At 42.2% G+C, this 19573-nt stretch overlaps 1 protein-coding gene across 1 annotated transcript in view; it reads left to right on the top strand.

Annotated features, from left to right (window-relative positions):
* Positions 1-19573, top strand: part of ephb2a (eph receptor B2a) — a gene marked incomplete at its 3' end in the record, with an annotated part of 174875 nt that overhangs the window by 68475 nt on the left and 86827 nt on the right. The window contains exon 4 of the mRNA XM_080533873.1: positions 19409-19564. Within this exon, the coding sequence (XP_080389999.1) occupies positions 19409-19564 (156 nt within the window). The remainder of the gene's footprint in view (positions 1-19408; positions 19565-19573) is intronic.

Genomic DNA, 19573 nt, shown 5'->3' with positions numbered 1-19573 from the left:
GTGGACAAATGAACATAATCATAAATAAAATGCTCATTTTTAATACTTTGCCGAGAATCCTTTGCAGGCAATGACTGCCTGAAGTCTGGAACACATGGACATCACCAAATGCTGGGTTTCCTCCTTTGTGATGCTTTGCCAGGCCTTTACTGCAGCAGTCTTCAGTTGTTGTTTGTTTGTGGGTCTTTGTGCTTTTAGTTTTGTCTTCAGCAAGTGAAATGCATGCTTGATCGGGTTGAGATCAGGTGATTGACTCTGGCTATTGCAGAATATTCCACTTATTTGCCTTAAAAAAACTCCTGGGTTTCTTATGCAGTATGTTTTGGGTCATTGTCCATCTGTATTTGAAGCACCATCCAATCAACTTTGCTGAATTTGTCTGAATCTAAGTGGACAGAATATCCCTAAACACTTCAGAATTCATCTGTCTGCTTCTGTCTTCTGTCACATCATCAATAAACACTAGTGACCCAGTGCCATTGGAAGCCAGGCATGCCCATGTCATCACACTGCCTCCACGTTATTTTTTACAGATGATGTGGTATGCGTCGGATCATGAGCCGTTCCAAGCCTTCTCCATACTTTTTTCTTCCCATCATTCTGGTACAGGTTGATCTTAGTTGAATGAATGAATGAATGGATGAATGGACTTTATTGTCATTGCTACAGTACAGGTACCAAACAACGAAATTTAGGAGGGGTGGCTCCCCTGGTGTTAGGAAAGGGAAAAGAAAAAAAAAAAAAAACAAGAAGGGAAGGAGCTGGTTTACATAAATAAAGGCTATGTACACTATCCACTGTACTATACTGTACAGATAGACGACTAGGGTTGTCATATTGCACAATAGTATTGTTTCACGTTATTTAAAGTGTCACAGTTTGCAGGCTTGAAATGTACATGTTTGTGCCTCAGCACTACACCTGATTTTTTCAGTCCAGCAGCTGCCATACAATCCGTCCAGACTGTCCAGGGCCCAGAACTTAGGTCTTTGCTGTGTTCAGGGCCTGGACGGCCCTGTGGTAGAAGCTGTTCTTCAGTCTGTTTGTCTTAGCGGCCAGGGTCCTGAACCGCCTTTTCGAGGGCAGCCTGGTAAAGTGTTCGTACCCAGGGTGGGTCGGGTCCCTGGAGATCTTGGAGGCCTTCCTGAGACAGCGTGTGTTGTACAGCTCTTCCAGAGAGGGGAGGGGGGCGCCGGTGATCTTCTGTGCTGTTCTCACGACTCTCTGTAGAGCATTTCTCTCCGCTGTTGTGCAGCTGGAGAACCAGTTGCAGATGCCGTAGGTGAGGATGCTCTCCACTGCGCCGCGGTAGAAGGTCACCAGTATCTCCTGCTTGCTGTGTTCCTTCCTGAGGACTCTCAGGGTGTATAGCCGCTGTTGTGCCCTCTTGATGGTGCCTTTTGTGTTGTCCTTCCAGGTCAGTTCATCCCGCATGTGCATCCCCAGGAATCGGAGGGTTGAGACTCCCTCCACGCTCTCTCCGTCGATGAGCAGGGGCTGGATCTCGGACTTTTTCCTCCTGAAGTCTACGATGATTTCCTGGGTCTTTGACTTGTTCAGCAGCAGGTTGTTAACCTTGCACAGCTTGCTCAGTTGCTCTACCTCATCCCTGTACGCCGCCTCGTCCCCCCCCGAGATGCATCCCACCACGGTGGTGTCGTCTGCAAACTTTACGATGGAGTTGCTGGGGTGGACGGGGGTGAAGTCGTAGGTGTAGAGGTTGTAGAGGATGGGGCTTAGCACGCAGCCCTGGGGGGACCCAGTGCTGAGTCTGAGGGCTGTGGAGGTGTGGGGGCCCACCCGCACCCTCTGGGGGCGGTCGGTCAGGAAGTCCTTGATCCACGCACATATAGAGTGTCCCAGGTCTAGTAGTTTGGTCCCTAGCCTGTCTGGAAGGATGGTGTTGAAGGCGGAGCTGAAGTCCACGAAGAAGTCCATCTGTCCAAAGAATGCTGTTCCAGAACAGGGCTGGTTTTTAAAAAAATGTTTTTTGTCAAAGTCTAATCTGGCCTTTCTATTCTTTAGGCTTATGCACATTGTGGTGCTCTGTACTTGCTTGTGTGAAGTCTTTCTTTTATGGTACACTTGGATAATGATATGCCTACCTCCTGAAGACTGTTCTTCACTTGGCTGGATGTTGTGAAGGGGTTTTTCTTTACCATATAAAGGATCCTGAGATCATCCACCACTCTTGTCTTCCATGGACGTCCAGACCTTTTTGTGGTGCCGAGCTCACCAGTGCGTTCTTTTTTTCTCTGAATGTACCAAACAGTTAATTTGGCCACTCCTAATGTTCCCACTATCTCTCTGATGGATGTTTTGGTTGTTTTCACAGCCTAAGGATGGCCTTTTTCACTTGCATTGAGAGCTCCATTGACTGCATGTTGTGCGTATACAGCAACAGCTTCCAAATGCAAATGCCACACTTGGAATCAACTCAGACCTTTTACCTGCTTAATTGATAAAGAAATATTGAAGGAATAGCCCACACTGGCCCATGAAACAGCTTTTGAGTCAATTGTCCAATTACTTTTGTTCCCTTGAAAAAGAGGGAGCTACATATTAAAGAGCTGTAATTCCTAAACCCTTCCTTCAATTTGGATGTGTGAATACCCTTACCCTAAAGCTGAGAGTCTGCACTTTAAGTCCATATAAATTATATAACTGTAACCTGAAGATGTTTTGGTAAACAGTTAAAATAACACAAATTCTGTCTGTGTCCAAATATATATGGGCCTAACTGTACCTTTTCTGGAGGTCTTGTACAGTGGCGGACTGGCCACCGGGCAAGCCTGGCAAATGCCAGGAGGGCCGCGAGACTCTGGGCCGCTCAGAATGTATTTTATAAAAAAAAAAAAAAAAATTGTAATTTTGACTCTGGTGATTTTCATTGAAAATAACTTATTTCAGCAGACCGCGGCCCAAAACATTTTATATCGGCCGGGCCATCCACGCAGTTCTGCGCATGCCCAGGGCCCTAAACCAATAGGAGCAGAGCTCCACGATCTAGAAGGATAGTTATGGTAAACCAATACGAGCAGAGCTCCCCTATGGGGCGGAGCTCCACGATCTAGAAGGATAGTTATGGAGATAATACTCTAACAGTTCTATGAGTGGAGCGGAGCCCCATAGGGCTGCTGGCCCACTTCGACTTGTTCAAACCCGGCTGTATTGTATGTTTGGGAGAATGAGGGAACGGAGGACGCCCCTTTTATAGCACCCCAGGGCGGGCGCGGACATCGTCATTGGCTACTTTAGGTAGCGGGGTAAACCAATAGGAGCAGAGAACTGGAGTATATCTCCATAACTATCGTAGTCAGCTCTATATCGCCAGTGGACACGCACCTCATGTCATCATTCCGTTTATAACAGCAGTTAACGTTACACTGCTTTCATTTTCAGAATGGGGGAATTTGATGAGAGCGATGCAGTTAATGTGCAACAACTGGATGCAGGGAGCAAGTGTAGTTGGAAGTAGTGATGCACCGAAATTCGCATGTATTGGGCCGAAAATAGCACAAAAAAGTACATTCGGTGTGAAAAGGCTATTGAAAGAGATATTGACTGATTACTGCCTACTGATAATACATATAATTACAGCAAACATGTCGGTAGTTTGGCATCTGTCCTCTGACTTTTTATGTTAACAATCCGTGTTGCGTGTTGCATTTGGAAATAGGGCTGTTGTGTCGCAAATGCCAGGGCTTTTTTTTTATCCCAGTCCGCCCCTGGTCTTGTATGACTGAAACATCAAAATGAATCTACTGGGAGCAGTCTTCTAGCAGCGTGCGGAGTGCGGACTCCACTTTGTATTGTAGTATAGTTAGGCTACCTGCAAGAACTTTAATCCACTTTCAGCCCTGGCTATGATTTTTAAAAAGTAAAAAAAATAAAAATAATAACAAGCACCGCAGCGCACTCAGTACGTTTAAATGCTTTGAAAAGATGCATAATGTTAATTGACAAGGCAACCCTAACCCTAACCCTATAACAATAATATGATCCCCTGAAGGAATGAGTTATCAGGTCTTCAGAATGTCTCTAAAACAAGCAAATTGCCATTGGGGGCTTCATAACTTGAGAAGAAAGCAACCAAATCAGCATATAAGTGGTCAATAGAAATACTATTTAGTTTCAACAATTCTGCAATTCTGGATTTTTTTTTATGTTGGAGAATTAAAATGCTTTTCATGGTCAAATATATTTATTACATTTCCATTTTTTCAATTGTGTTACAAAAAAGTGCAACCGCCGCATTTTGTAATAACCTGCACAATATGTAATACATTTATTACATAATAAGGCAAACGTTATTACATTTTGCGTTCAGGCGATTTATTACATAATGTGCAGGTTATTACATAATGCGGTGTTATTACATATTGAAAGTGACTTTTTATTACATTTTGGGATTTTATTACATAATGTGCAGTTATTACATAATGAGGCTTAACACGCCCTAATTACATTGGCATGCAAGCCTCATAGATATCTATCTATCTATAGATCGATCCATCCATCCATCTAGCACAATGGTGATTAGAACTAGAAACAAAGAGAAAGGATGGACATGTTACAGTTGGATTGGTGTGAATAGCTTGAAAGGTGTAAGAGCAGCAGTAGCTCAGAAATGTCATCTTTCAGTTTCTGTAGACCTACATGTTAAAAAGTGCACTTTTAAGTTAGAATAGTTTAAGAAATATCATGAGTTTGTGAAATCTAAATGTAAGCAAAGCAAGTGGATGGTCTAATTTTAAAGTTGGATTGGTCTGAATTACTTGAAGCTTTTAGGAGGAGTAGCAGTGAGAAAACTCACAAGTATCGGCATAATAAAAAGAAGTATGATCCAGAAAACAAACTATGGAAACTTCCATAGAAACTTCCTGGAACAGTCTCATGATTTGACAAAAAACATCATCACCAGGACACTTCCAGACCTTTGAGCGGGGGTTTTGGGAAGAATTCCATTGGCTCCATATTGCAGGGCGAGCTAAATCATGGACATGTATAGACAAGGATTTCAAGTAAATAATAGTTAACTTATGATAGGCTGTGCGGCTGTGTGGGTGTTACGTTCTAGTTCGCTAGGGTGAAGAAGAAGTAACAAAATTACAGTTGTTAAGTAATATAAAGATATTTATTAGGCCAAGACAAGTTAAGTCTTATAGTATGGATAAAAACAGAATTGGAAACTACAAACAAATGCCTCAAAACAAAACAAACAATAAACACATCCCGAGGATGGTTCTTAAAACAATAAACAAAAAAGTCACTATGAAAATCCTTAAAGTATAAGTGACTATTCGAGTATCAAAACACAAAGTATCAACTAAATCATAACTGAACAAAGTATCAACTAAATCATAACAAAAAGATCTCTAACAAAGTATCACTAAACACAGAACACAACTAACAAACTAAACCAAAATGATCGCTAACAAGTATCCACCAAACTATAACAAAATGCTCTCTAACAAAGTATCCACCCGCATGGTATACAACAAAATGATGGGAACTGTGTGATTGGATCACACAGCTGCTGCTAGTTTTCTCTCAGGGTCTTTTGTATGGTGTGGCCTCTGATGATTGGCTGGTTTGGAGATGATTGGCTGGTGTTGATTGGCTGGAGTTGATTGGCCACTGCTGGAGTTGATTGGCCAATTATCAAGGGGGGTGGATGCCCTGGACTGGACTCATCTCCTATTTAGCTTTTAAAGAGATACAGACAACCAGAACAGACACTACAACAGACACAAACATATAGACAAACAACCAGGCTACTCATAGCCGTCACAGTGGGTTAACACCTCCCGGGGGAAGCCATGTTGTACTGCTTCAGTGTTACAGTGTATGTTGTCCCATGGGTGCCAGTTGCGGTTGAGCGTACTGTCTAATGAGGAGAGCGTAGGAATTCAGCAGAGAGAAAGGGTAAACTCACCCGCTGTCCCCAGTGTAAATAAACTGCTCAATTAGGTTCCGGTTATTCTATTCCATATTTGCAATTCTTAAGTAAGGCCTAATAATTGTTAGATGTTTATTAATCAATCCGTCTAATTTCTCCAGCCTTGGTGGTCCAAAGCCTGTCCTCACCTAAAATCTCTCTATTGTCATATTTATTACAGTTTCAAATTAAGGGTCTCTATTAAATTGGTAGACCACAAATATTGTTTCGGCTACTTTTCTAAAGGCCTGTATCTGATAGTATTCACACAATTTAAAAATATGGTAATAAGGGGTACTTTCTGTTGCTAACTCATTTATTTATTAATTAATCACAAAACTGTCACTAGGCTAAATGGTGTAGCTTGTGTTAGGGGATTCTAAACGTAAATTGCTAAGGTACTGTAAGCAGAGGAGAGAGACTGTACTGTACATATTGTATTATGTGGTGATGTACTTTACTGTCCTAGGTCCTATGTTAAAAGAGAGAAAACAACGTCATCAATGTACAGTATTTAAAAAAAGGGGGTCACAACAAGATTAGACATGCATTATCGCAAAGCAACGCTGTGTTTACCCCTCTAACAGATGGCACTGTTGTAGGGACAGCCACACGGTCAGGCTATTGGACATGGTCATGACTTCTGTGTAATGAGGTTATTGAAATGGCTTTTTTCCCCCACTCATCTCCCATTGACTCAATGCATGATTAGGAAAGTTTCGCAATCTCAAGTGAGGATTGGTCCTGATTGCTTGGGTGTGTAAGGGGCAGACTTCTAATTCCAACCAAATTTTACTAACGGGTCAGGGCAGGGGATCTGTAAACCGACTAGGGGGAAAGACTGCCCTCTCTTAATTTGCCATGAATTCCACTATCTTTCTTTCCCTCTGACTCACTGCTCTCTCACTCTCTCTTTCCCCACACTTAATGTGTTAAACAACCAGTGTTAAGATCTATCTATCTATCTATCTATCTATCTATCTATCTATCCATCTATCTATCTGTTTAAACTCAAATCAAACTCTTTACCGACAGGTAAAACCAATACATCGCATCCTCCAGTTTCTGAACAGGTTCTGGTACCTTCATTCTATGTGTAAAAAGCGCTATTCAAATCCATTCAATTATGAATGAATGAATGGTCTTTATTGTCATTGATATAGTACAGGTACCAAACAACGAAATTTGGGAGGGGGGGGCTCCCCTGGTGCTAGGAAAGAAAAAAAACTAAAAACAAGAAGGGAAAAGAGCTGGATTTACAGCGAGCTGACTTGGATTATAAAACTGGTTTGGAGAAATATGTGTATCTGATTGGCTAAAACTACGTCCCACGCCATGCATTCATCACTGACAACCACACGTCTGAGAAAGGGGTGGCGGGCCGTTAAGGGTTAACATATACAGTACAGTAAAGCCCGATTTATGCTTCTGCGTCGAATTTACGCGCGTCTACACTGTAGCCTACGCGTGGGCTCTCCAAGTTTATAGTTCTGCGTTGGTCCAACGCCCCCCTGTCCATTATCCAGGTCTCTTACCGCCCCCCATCAAAAAAAGTAGGCTTATTTTCTTCCCTGAATATTAATGTTGACTAATATTCTGTGTTATATCATTTAAAAAGCATGTCACTGAATGCCAAATAATGGATTTGATTTAACTGGGCAGTTGGAATATCATTATCATTAGTCTACCAGAGAGCAGAAAAGCCATGTAAATGTGAATAAAAATGCTGTTTCTGAGTGTTAAACAAACTCAGACAAGAGCAGAGAATACAAACAGACTGCTACGGAACAGCAGCAATTTCACACATGTCCGGTGCAGAACAAACAGTAGGCTACAAAACTGTACATTACAACTAACATTGTTCGTTTTTTAAGTGTGCTGGTGTTGCATTTCGCCAAATTGCTGTTTTATGATGCTAATATTTATTCATTTTTGATTGGACTTGGGGGGGGGGTGGTGTCACAATATGGCGGCAAACGCTAGAGGGCTATTATTTAAATATTTTATTTAGTATTCTATGGTATTATTTTCATAAACTGACCACTTAGTTCGAATTTCTCATATCAAAACATATCAAAACATTCCAAAGTTCAGAGCTCTGCGCTCTGGGAGCGCTCAGAGATGGGTGCTCTGACTGAAAACACGGTTTTGCCAGAGCGAACTGACCGTTCGTGCATTTATGAACGTACCCGTAATAACACTGCTGACAGCTGATCAATCGCAAGCAGAGTAGTGGTTTCCTATAGCAACAAAAGACGCTGACAGCTGTTCGGAGTGCTTATGTGTTCGTTTCCAGGACATCACAAGAGGAGCAACATATCACAAAAAAGCGATCGTATAATTTAGTTTGTAAACGTTAAGACGAACACATCGCAATGCTAACCTCAGAATGGCACTAGGGATAACATCCACAACAACACTTAACAGTAATACATTTATGTAATATACTGTGATGAACCTGCGAGGGGAGGGGACATTCATAGCTGATTTCTCTAGGTTCGATTATTGGTAAGCTTTATTAATTTATTTATTAAGATTATTTATTATTTATTAAGATTATTGAGAGCTTTCCGGACTGGTTTATTACAATACGATCGCTTTTTTGAGATAGGATGTTCCTGCTGTGATGTTCTGGTATGGTGGTATGGTATTAGAACTAAATTAAATAAGCTGTATTGAAAGGAAGCGAACGAAGCGAACGCATAAGCGCAGAGGGTAGTGTGTATACGCGGGGAGTGAGTATTTGGCACGACAGGCTTACGTCACTGGCGGGGACATGGACTGAGTATCAAAACTAAATTTTTAATAAATGTTTCGCTTATAGCCAACAATTACAATGAGCCCACAAACTGAAACAAATGTCATTCAAGCATAGCCTACAAGGAAAACACTCATAGAAGTTGGGCATTGAAAGTTGGCTTGTTACAGATGGGATGAACCGGGGTTCTTTCTATCGTAGCCTAGCATAGTATTGCAATTTCTGCACTGTACATGAACTGTCAAGATTCTACAATGCAGCTTACCCAGACACATTGGAAACTATCAAAAGCTCTGCCTTTGCTAGCTGAGTTTTCAGCTTCTCCATCTTCTTGATGACACTCACTTTAATTTTTTTGGGGCGCTGCGCTACATGTGTCTGCGTCACAGAGCCCGGCCACGTTCAGAGCGCTCAGAGATGGGTGCTATGACTGAAAAGACGGTTTGTCCGAGCGAACTGACCGTTCGTGCATTTACGAACGTACCCGTAATAACACTGCTGACAGCTGTTTTTCATGAGAAAAATACTTTATGCGTGAGCACCTCAACGCCTCAACGCCCCCCTTTAAAAAATATTTGTTCCAGCGCCTCCCGATGTTGTCTGAACGCCCCCGTTGAGAAACGATGTTATAGATAACTTTACATTAAATATGTCTATCATAAATATCATTGAACAGCCATGGGGCTCCCTGTAACTAATCATTTATTTCTAAATAAACAGGATTGTACATCTCGTAAATGTGAATCGCGCTATGGGAAGGCTGTGCCTGACGCTTCCATAGGGCGCTCCATTGGAACGGTGTACTCATACCGGCATACCTGTCCTCTACCTCCTCCATCGTGCTTACTCCTACCTGGATGAGCCGGGAAGTCAGGTGAGGATAATGTTTTTCGACTTCTCAAGTGCCTTTAACACCATCCAGCCTCTTCTACTCCGAGAGAAGCTTTCAGGTATGGGGGTTGATCCCTCCACTACATCCTGGATCATGGACTACCTCACTGGACGGCCACAGTCAGTCAGGCTGGGGAACTGTGTCTCGGACACAGGAGTGAGCAACACCGGGGCTCCGCAGGGAACTGTGCTGGCTCCCTTCCTGTTCACCCTGTACACATCAGACTTCAGCTACAACTCAGAGTCCTGCCACATACAGAAGTACTCTGACGATACAGCCATAGTGGCGTGCGTGAGGGATGGACGGGAGGGGGAGTACAGGGATCTGATAGGAGCCTTCAGCGTCTGGAGCGAGAGGAATGGTCTGCTCCTCAATCAAACCAAGACCAAGGAGCTAGTTTTAGACTTCCGTAGGTCTAAGCCACCTCGGTTGTCCATTAACATCCGGGGCGAGGATATCGAGGTGGTGAAGACCTACAAGTACCTGGGGGTGCATCTGGACGACAAACTGGACTGGTCCACCAACACAGAGGCACTTTACAAGAAGGGCCAGAGCAGGCTGTATTTCCTAAGGAGACTTAGGTCTTTTGAAGTGTGTGGAGAGATGCTGGCCATGTTTTACCAGTCTGTCATGGCCAGCATTCTCTTCTACGCTGCAGTCTGCTGGGGGGGAAACATCTCCAAGAGGGATACCGAACGGCTGGACAAGCTGGTAAAAAAGGCGGGTTCAGTGGTGGGAAGGAGCCTGGACTCTCTGGGGACGGTGGTGGAGAGAAGGACTAGGAGCAAGCTGCTGTCCATCAGGGACAACCCCAACCACCCCCTCCATCATGTCCTCGCTGGGCAAACCAGCAGCCGCCGCAGAGGGCGGTTCATTTCGGTACGCTCCCGGACGGAGCGATATATTTTTTTTTTTTATCCCGGCTGCACTAAGACTGTTCAATGGCAACTAAAGTAGTAGTCGGGGTCAAGGCTCCTGAATCTGTATTTATTATTTATTTTAATCATCATCATCACTTTTTTGTATTTTAATATAATAACTATAGCCATCTTTTATCCACTTTTCTACCATGATCTCACTGTTTATTTTTTATATACTATACATGGCTGGGCCAGTATTGTTGTCTGTCCTTTATGTTGTGTTGTCATGTGTTGTTTTTAGAGAGTGGCGTGGCAAAATGAATTTCCCCACGGGGATAAATAAAGTATAATTGAATTGAATTGAATTGAATAATAGCGATTTTTTTTTTATGCTTGTTGTAAATAAAAGTTCTATGATGCATTGAAATGACATTAAACTAAGATAATACGATGGTTATCATAATTTTTAAAATCTTTATTAATAAGTAATTACAGAAAAAGTAAATGACATTTCTGTCATGGCTTCCGCATTTTGGCCGACGAGAGAGTCGTAATCATGTCGTAATCATGTGCTACCAAGCGGACCAATCACAGAGCTTACGGTTGCGTACGCACTGCCGCGTAGTTACATTTTTGGAGAGGTGCGCGTCAATCTACGCCGTAGCCTACGCAAGGCTACGCGGGCCTACGCAAGCTACGCCGTAGCCTACGCCGTCGATTTTACGCAGAAGCATAAACTGGGCTTAAGGGTTAACATATACAGTACAGTAAGGGTTAACATATACAGTACAGTAAGGGTTAACATATACAGTACAGTAAGGGTTAACATATACAGTACAGGTTAAGGGTTAACATATACAGTACAGGCACCAACCCATGGCTTTCAAAACACATGGCTGGCGTCTCTCTCTCACCTCAGATTCTTGTTGTCCCTGGTTACCACAAACCTATGTCAACATCTAAGATGAAGCAGTCAGGGACGAGAGGCCGAGCTTTATCAGGAATAAAGTCTCAGCTGAGGGCCGTTGTTAGGCCTGGCACCAAGTGGAGAACAGACTGATAAAAAAAGCGGATAACAAAATTAGGGAATGACGTGTGCGGATGTCGGCTGTTGTACACCCTGTCATGCAATAATGCTGACTTATGCTTGCCACCCACCAAGTTCACTAGCCAACTAAAGCACTGGGTTGATAGGAATATCCCACCCTCGCTCTAAACCGTGTCCCTCGCCCTGTTTGGCCACCTAAGGACCAGAGGGGTAGATTTAAGCACCAAGGTTTTAAGTAACTACCCAGGGGTTTTTACCCAGTGTAGTTTTAAGTAGTGAATAAAGCGCCCTATTGAAACCTGGGAGTGACCGTGGAAAAGCAATTGGCCTTGGCACACACTGGCACGGACAACGTAAGCCCCGCTGTAGAAAGCCGGCTCATGATGTGTGTCTGCTCAGATGTCTTGTGGGAGGTAACAAAAATGGACTCCTCAGAATTGCGAGTAGAGTTGACAAGTGAAGTCGGTGTTGTCAATGCTTACTTTTGACCTGCCACTGTCCCGAACTCTGGCACCATTCATAAATTGACCTTTGCTACGTGTCCACATTTGTTAAGCCTCTAGAATGATCTGGAACATCACACAGACTCATTCATTATTTCGTTTTGTAAAAAGAAACGACATCTCAAGGAACATGCTGAATCTTTCTTCCAGTTTTTTTTTTATGCCAAAGCAATAAGCATTTATTACCCAATCATGCTTTCAGTCTGTGTAGAATGCCTTTTTCCTAAAATGGCATATCTTATTTGTTTGGTAGTTTTGAAATTGATAATCCTATCTGTTGAACATCCGCTTCTCTGATCTCCTCAGATTGTCCAGATCCGCCTGATAGGCTGGACAGAGAGCCTTAATCCATGCTGATTGGTGGCTGTCTACACAGTTGTTACCGGGGCTGAGTACAGGTGTCCAGGGGTGACTGGCTCCCAGATCAAAGGGTCCTGATACTGTAGCAGTGGAGCTGACTGTCACTCTCTCTCTCCTTCTCAGTTCCTCTCCTCCTCCCTGCTCTCCTTTCTCCGGAGGCCATGAGGAATGATACTGGGCACCAAAGCCAGACAAAAGAAGAGAACAAATAATAAATAATAGATTTTACTTGTGAAAACATTACTTACAGTTGACCTGTTCTTTTTGGAACATGGTGTATCTATGCAAATACAAACGTACACTATCACACACATACACACACCTCATTCTTTTTGGAACACTCACCGATAAAGCCAATAGGTATAACGCCTTATTACTTGTTATAGGTACAGTATGTACAGTATGAGATCTTGTAGTGTATTAGTGATTCATAATGCGTTATGTAATAGTACAGTATGTGGCAATCTGTATACTGACTCTCAAAATGGCTGATGATAACTCATGATTCATGAGACAAAACACTACAACATTATGAAGATGGCGTACATGCCTATGCAAATCACAACGCATTATCCCTGTTGGCTGAAGAGTTAAGTCATGTTTCAACTCAAATCAGTCACGTCAGTGACAAAAAGGAAGCAGTCAGTCGAAAGATTGTCCTTTGAGATCAGTATCTCAGGCACCTGAGACTACTGAAATATTAACACCAAACACAGATGAAACACGAATGAAAAACGGAACAAATTCCTCTCAACAGTGGCACCTCCAGCAATGTCATTTCTTTACTCAGGGCATGGAAACTACTGAGCCATACAAGTATAATCTGTATGTATGTTAAAGACTACTCTCTCTCTCTTCCCAACTGAACATCAAGCAGTTTTATTTGCATCTGTAGGCTAAGGCTAAGCTGTGAAAACAGACATTGTGCAACACAGGATAAGGGATTTCCTTGTTCATATAAGGACAAAGTACAGCAGGAAACTGTTGCACTACATGAAAGACTTCGGCCATGTGCGGCAGGTGTGTGGAGCCTGAAATGTGGTCTTTTGGAAAAAAGCATTTAAAAAGAAGGATATTCTACCTTGGCCTACATGTTAAAAGTGACAAATGTAAGATAATGTAGCATAGCGCAAAGGCGAAGGAGCAAGTTTCTGCTTAACATGCTTCTTCTGTCACTGCTCTTATTGGACAAGGACAGAATGTCTACTACATTCCATGAATTGTGTTTGACTTGATATTGACCAGGCACGCCCCCTTTGAAAACTCGGCCAAACAAACAACGCTTCACTGACAGTGACTGACTGACCGACCGTGACTGAATGACATTCAATGACTTACAATGGCGGGAGTTGGCAAATTTCTGATTTCTGATTTACCACAGCAAGTAATGTTTTTTAAAGATGACAAGAATATTTCGTCTAGAAGCTTTTCACCATTAGATACTAGCGAGTTGTTTGTCAAGTTTTCTGCCTGTAGTGACTTTTGTTGTGATATGATTGGTCAATTTCTATTTTGGGGCGTGGCTTAGCAATAGGTCCATTGGATGACGAGACAGCATTTACCTTGATGGAACTTAGAAGAGCCTTGTGATGCCACACAAAGCAGGCTGCTTTACCACACCTGACATGACTGTTCATTGCTGTGACACCTGACATGAGTGTTCACTGCCTGAACTCTGGTTCTGTTCAAAATATCATACCTTGTTGTCAGGGAGATAAATGTACTGGAGTCGAATATTGGATATCAAGCAAAATGGTTGTCATAATGGATGTTACCGGATATTGTATTATATATTGATGAGATATTTGACTTCATTGATTTATGGGTTCTGCGAGAGATGGGGAAGATGGCCGCCAGTCCCACGTGGGAATCATATTTCTGAATTTCATTTTTGTCATCATCACACAGTAGCAGATCAGCGTCACTACTGTGTCACTACACACTATTAGTACTAGTAATAGTGCCTTTCCAGCACAGTTGCCCCAAGCAAGGTGTGTGGAGGACTAGAGTAGGAGAATACAATTTTTTTACAATTGAATGACCACACAACAAGCAGAAGCCTTTGAAAAAGGTATTCCCTGCTCCAAGCTGGGGTCCTTGGGTTTGTTTCTCTGTGTCTCCTCTCTATCTCTCCCTGTCTCTGTCTCTCAGTCTCTGTTTATCTCTTTCTCTCTCTCTCTCTTTGTCTCTCTCTCTCGCTCGCTTGCTCTCTCTGTCTCGCTCTCTCTCTCTCCCTCCATCTCTCTCTCTTTGTCCTGGATTCTGGAACTTGATTCAGGAAGTGTGACTGATGTAAGAGTGTGTCTAGGCTCTAGATAATCCTGTCTCCTCCAAAGAACTCCAGACTAATCTGCATGTTCCCCCCCTGCGTCTCTCGCTGTGGATAGATACATAGATGAGGTCTCAGGGAATTACGCTCCATGTCACCTAGAGGAAGGGACCTGTTTTTTAGATGGAGAGACACAGACTTGATGACTAAACATATGCTGTCTTGTCTGGTGTTTGAACAGCAGAACATCGTTTCTGTGAACATGTTACCAGCATGTACACATCCTCAGGCGCAAGACACGTGTTTCTATGTACAAGACTGTGACAAAAAATTCATAGAGGTCCAGGAGCCTTCCATTAAAGATGACCCTTGTAAGATTTAGACTGTTAGGAAAGAGGCTAATCAGACCAACCATTTGGAACTGGTTTTCACCACACCCAGTGACGGTGAGCGATCAAGTTATGTAGCCACCAATTCCACCATGCAAATGAAAACAGTTATAGTCCGGGTTGGATAAGAACGCACGCCACACTGTCCTTGTATGTTGTAGAAAAATGTAAAAGATGTATTGTCCATAATCAAAAGTAATCCAATGAATCCAACCAAATGAAAAGTAATAAAGCAGACGGTAAGGTATGGGATTAAAGAAAAGTGTGAACGTGGTCAAAATCCTAGTTTTAGTATTAGTATATAGTATAAGTATATAGTAGTATCAGTATATAGTAGTTGGACCAAACTAACCTGTTTCCATTGGCCCAGGTGCAACTAATTGTCTACACCTAAATACACCTGGGCCTATCCTATCACCTCACCACGTGACAATCGATTACGAATAAAACACGAATAATTCTATAACCAAAAACATAAAAACAAAACATTATTCATAACATAAATAACCAAAAACATGAAATAAACATTAATCATGGTATATAAATATAACTCAAAACTTTAAACACAAATCATCCAAAATAAAAACCCAAAGTAAAAATGGCCATAACAAGTTAAGTGTGACAAGAACTATCGAATCAGTTAACATACAGGCTGGTATGACATGAAGATGGTAATGAGTTGTATACTTGAGACTGGGTGATACGTACAATCGATCAAAGGGTTAAACACTGAGCTGAGGGAAAACTTGGACCTGCTGCTCTGCTACCTGACATATACAAGTCAAATATTCCTTCAACACAAATGTTGTTACTGTCCTTTATTTTCTAACCCCCTGGATTTGATTTGATTTATTAGGTTCCCTTCTTATACTATACTCTTCCTGGGGTCCACACAGAACATATACAATAAATCATCCTAAAACCATATAACAAAGAAGAAAGACATCCACAGAACATCACAGAACATACTGTATAACAAAGGAGAAAAACATCAACATACATAACAACAAATAACAAAAAAATAACAAAAATAACTAAATAAGAACAAAATAAAAGTCGTCCATGCTCGCTGTGAGCATGGACGACTTTTATTTTGTTCTTATTTATTATTATGTTTTATTTAATTTTTATTTGTTGTTATGTATGTTGATGGCTAATCAGGCTAAATGGCTAATCGCCACTTTTTGGTGAGCATCACAAAACACATACCAAAAAAACATCAGCAGATTCTACACACAACAATAAATAACAAAAATACACTAAAAATGCTCAGTTAGGAGTGCCAGCGGTAACTACACAAATCTAGTGCGCATGATGTGTCTTGGCCCGGGGCTTGTGGTTCTACTGACCACGTCACCACACAGCCTCTCTGCCAGTGTGAACTTTTTTTTTTTAAGAAGATGGCAGAGTCTGGAAACTGCCTCATCCACCACTCATAGGGATCTATTCATAATGAATGATGAATGTGTGTGGTTATTAAATAAGTCGGTGGTACCAAGACCAAGTCCTATATGAAGAGTTAAAGAGACACCTGTTGAAAGGGTTTATTTTAGTGTAAGAATTGTCACTCAACTTGACTGTTATGAGAGCCACTCCCTTAGGGCTGGGCCATATTACCTACATGTCATATCACAGTATTTTACATTTGAGGGTATGGCAGTATTTTTGTTTCTTAATAATTAAAGTTCTAAATATGTTTATGAGTATGCATAACTTGACTTATAATGTATAGCTCACTTCCAAACATTACCACAACAGAGGGGTAACCCTATGCCTTTAAACAAGACCTTTCTCTCAGTAAACTTGCTGAGTAATATAAAGGTTAAATAGATACATATTGTAGATCCTGTGAGCTGTTATCAGTGACATGCTGAGGGGGTGGGGAGCAGTTACCCAATCAAGGCAAAACATGAATTCAAAATTCATTTACTAATTGAAATTGAAAATTGTGTGTGTGTGTGTGTGTGTGTGTGTGTGTGTGTGTGTGTGTGTGTGTGTGTGTGTTTGTGTGTGTATGTTTGTTTTCTCAACAAGCCTTGGATCTCTTTATAGTAAGAAATAGAAAAGTCAGCCATTCAAACACAGGCTCATGGGATGCCCCGGCAACATGTTGTCAATGACAACACTTCGCTATGTAGGCCTCTGGTGTTCCCGTGGCGCTGCCTGGCTGCTTCGACACACACACACACACACACACACACACACACACACACACACACACACACATACATACACAGTCTCACATACACACATTACAAGAAATGTGATAATGCTTGAATTATTCATGATTGAGTATTGGTAAATATCACCTAAATGAATGTCATTATGTGCTGTAAATGCTTTTCACCACCAGCCTTTATAAATAGTAAATAACATAAATCCACACACCAGATCATTATTATAGTATGACATGGTATTGGGTCCCAGAATATTCCTAGTCAGGTGGTCAAGCACTAGAAACAAGGTTTATCATTATCATGATTTGACACATACAGCCAAATCCACCAGGGTAGGCAGGAGGTAGAAACAGGCTTATTGTTATGCACGGCTTGGAATGACGCACACCATTGCTCATTCCAATTCCATGCATTACAATGAGCCCATCCTCCAATTTCTCCCTCCTCCAGCCTCTCCTGAAATCAGTGGAGGCTGGTGACTTCCAGAATTGAGGAGGCCAAAAAAAATTCCGCTTGCTCGCTTCACTCGCGATGGAATGTTCCCTGTTCTTCTTATCTGTCTTTGTTAAAAATTATTAATTTGTGTTTGGCGGTACTGAAGGGATTGGGACACTCTCAGGATGGTGGATGAAGCAGCTTTTATTGCCTGCACAATGGGTCATCAAATAAACAAAACAATTGGCATGAATCTCTGGTCCGCCTGCAGCAGCTATTGCCCCTTCTGCTCAGGCTCACAACATTCACCACAACATACTACATACAATCAATGACATGTCAAAAGCACTCAAACATTATGTCAATCAGACACACAACATACAATTCAGAACAATACTTCATCCATTTCTAATATTTATCCTGCAGAACAGCATTCATACGCGTGTGGCGGAAAAAGGTACTACACGGAGGCCAGGCCTCCTGTGCCCACCCATTTTCAGTGATTTGGCCAATCACATATTGCCATGAAAAAAATTGCATTACATTGACTTCTATGAGAAACCACTTTCCGACAGGAGGCCTGGCCTCCGTGTAGTACCTTTTTCCGCCACACGTGTGTATGAGTGCTGTTCTGCAGGATAAATATTAGAAATGGATGAAGTATTGTTCTGAATTGTATGTTGTGTGTCTGATGAAAAATATAATTATTGCTTTTTTAAATCTCTCTCTCTTCTCTCAAATTATTGGGGAGGCCAGGCCTCCTCCACCTCTATGGAGGAGCCTCCACTGCCTGAAATACACCCAAGAGAGGAGTGAGACTCTTGCTGACAGATGAGTTAGTGGCAACATGTCTCTATGTTCCACTTGATAAGATTGAAAAGAAGCTGGAAAAGAATAGCCTAGCATGAACCTTGGCAGCGTGAAGGTAGTTTCAGTGACATGGTGAGGGCGTGGGGAGCAGTTACCCAATCAAGGCAAAACATGAATACAAAATTCATTCATTCATTGAAAAATTGTGCGTGTGTGTGTGTGTGTGTGTTTGTGTGTGTGTTTGTGTGTACAACCACTTACTATTGGTTGATTGTGATTCCCTTGTGATTCTCTTCAAGAGTACAGCCAGTTTGTAAGTTGGAAAATTCAGAGTTTCTTATGTCATGAACGCATAATATGGACAACCCAAACCTTGTCCTCTATCACTCTATCACTCGGTTCACTTTATGCTGGCATGCTGGCAACATTGGGCATTAGGCATTAGTCTTATGAATAGTAGTAATGTGAGCTGCGGCCACTAATGTGTTAATGTGTTAGCAATGTGAGAGGGCTACAAGACTACTTCAGACTGCTTTGTAGACCTCTGCTGTGTCTGTTATAATCAAAGGTAGTTTTGCCGATTATAAATAATCGAAAATGTAATGGCTAATTTAGCCGTTCCCCTTGACAAGTAATTTGTACACTCCCATTTACAATGTCTGTGAGTAGCAGTAGGATAGGTCTGAGAATCTTTCTTTCCTGCCCTTTTTCTTTTAGCTATACTGCACGCTGTCTGGTGGATTGAGTTTATGGTTCCCTTTGCAGCGTAATAACTTTAAATTATATAAATTCATAAACTCCCTCCCTATTCCCCTTTCTCTCTCTTTCTCTCTCTCGCGCTTCCCCTGTTCCTTCCTACCCCACTCTATTCTTCCCTCCCTCCCTCCCTCTCTCTCTCTCCCTTTTTCCTCCCTCCCTTGATCCCTGATTCTCTCATCCCCTTCTCTCTCGATCGTCTTTCCGCAGCCTGTGCCACAGGGTTCTTCAAGGCAGCCCAGGGGGACCACAAGTGTCTGGCCTGTCCCATGAACAGCCGCACCACCAACGATGGGGCCACCAACTGCGTGTGCCGGAACGGCTACTACCGCACCGACTCGGACCCTCCCAAGATGCCCTGCACCAGTATGTACA

This window comes from Nansenia antarctica (genome assembly GCF_963989245.1).
Source record: "Nansenia antarctica genome assembly, chromosome: 6".
NCBI classification, from domain to species: Eukaryota; Metazoa; Chordata; class Actinopteri; order Argentiniformes; family Microstomatidae; genus Nansenia; species Nansenia antarctica.
Note: the sequence above shows the minus strand (reverse complement) of the source record. Positions and strands in the feature narration are given on the sequence as shown.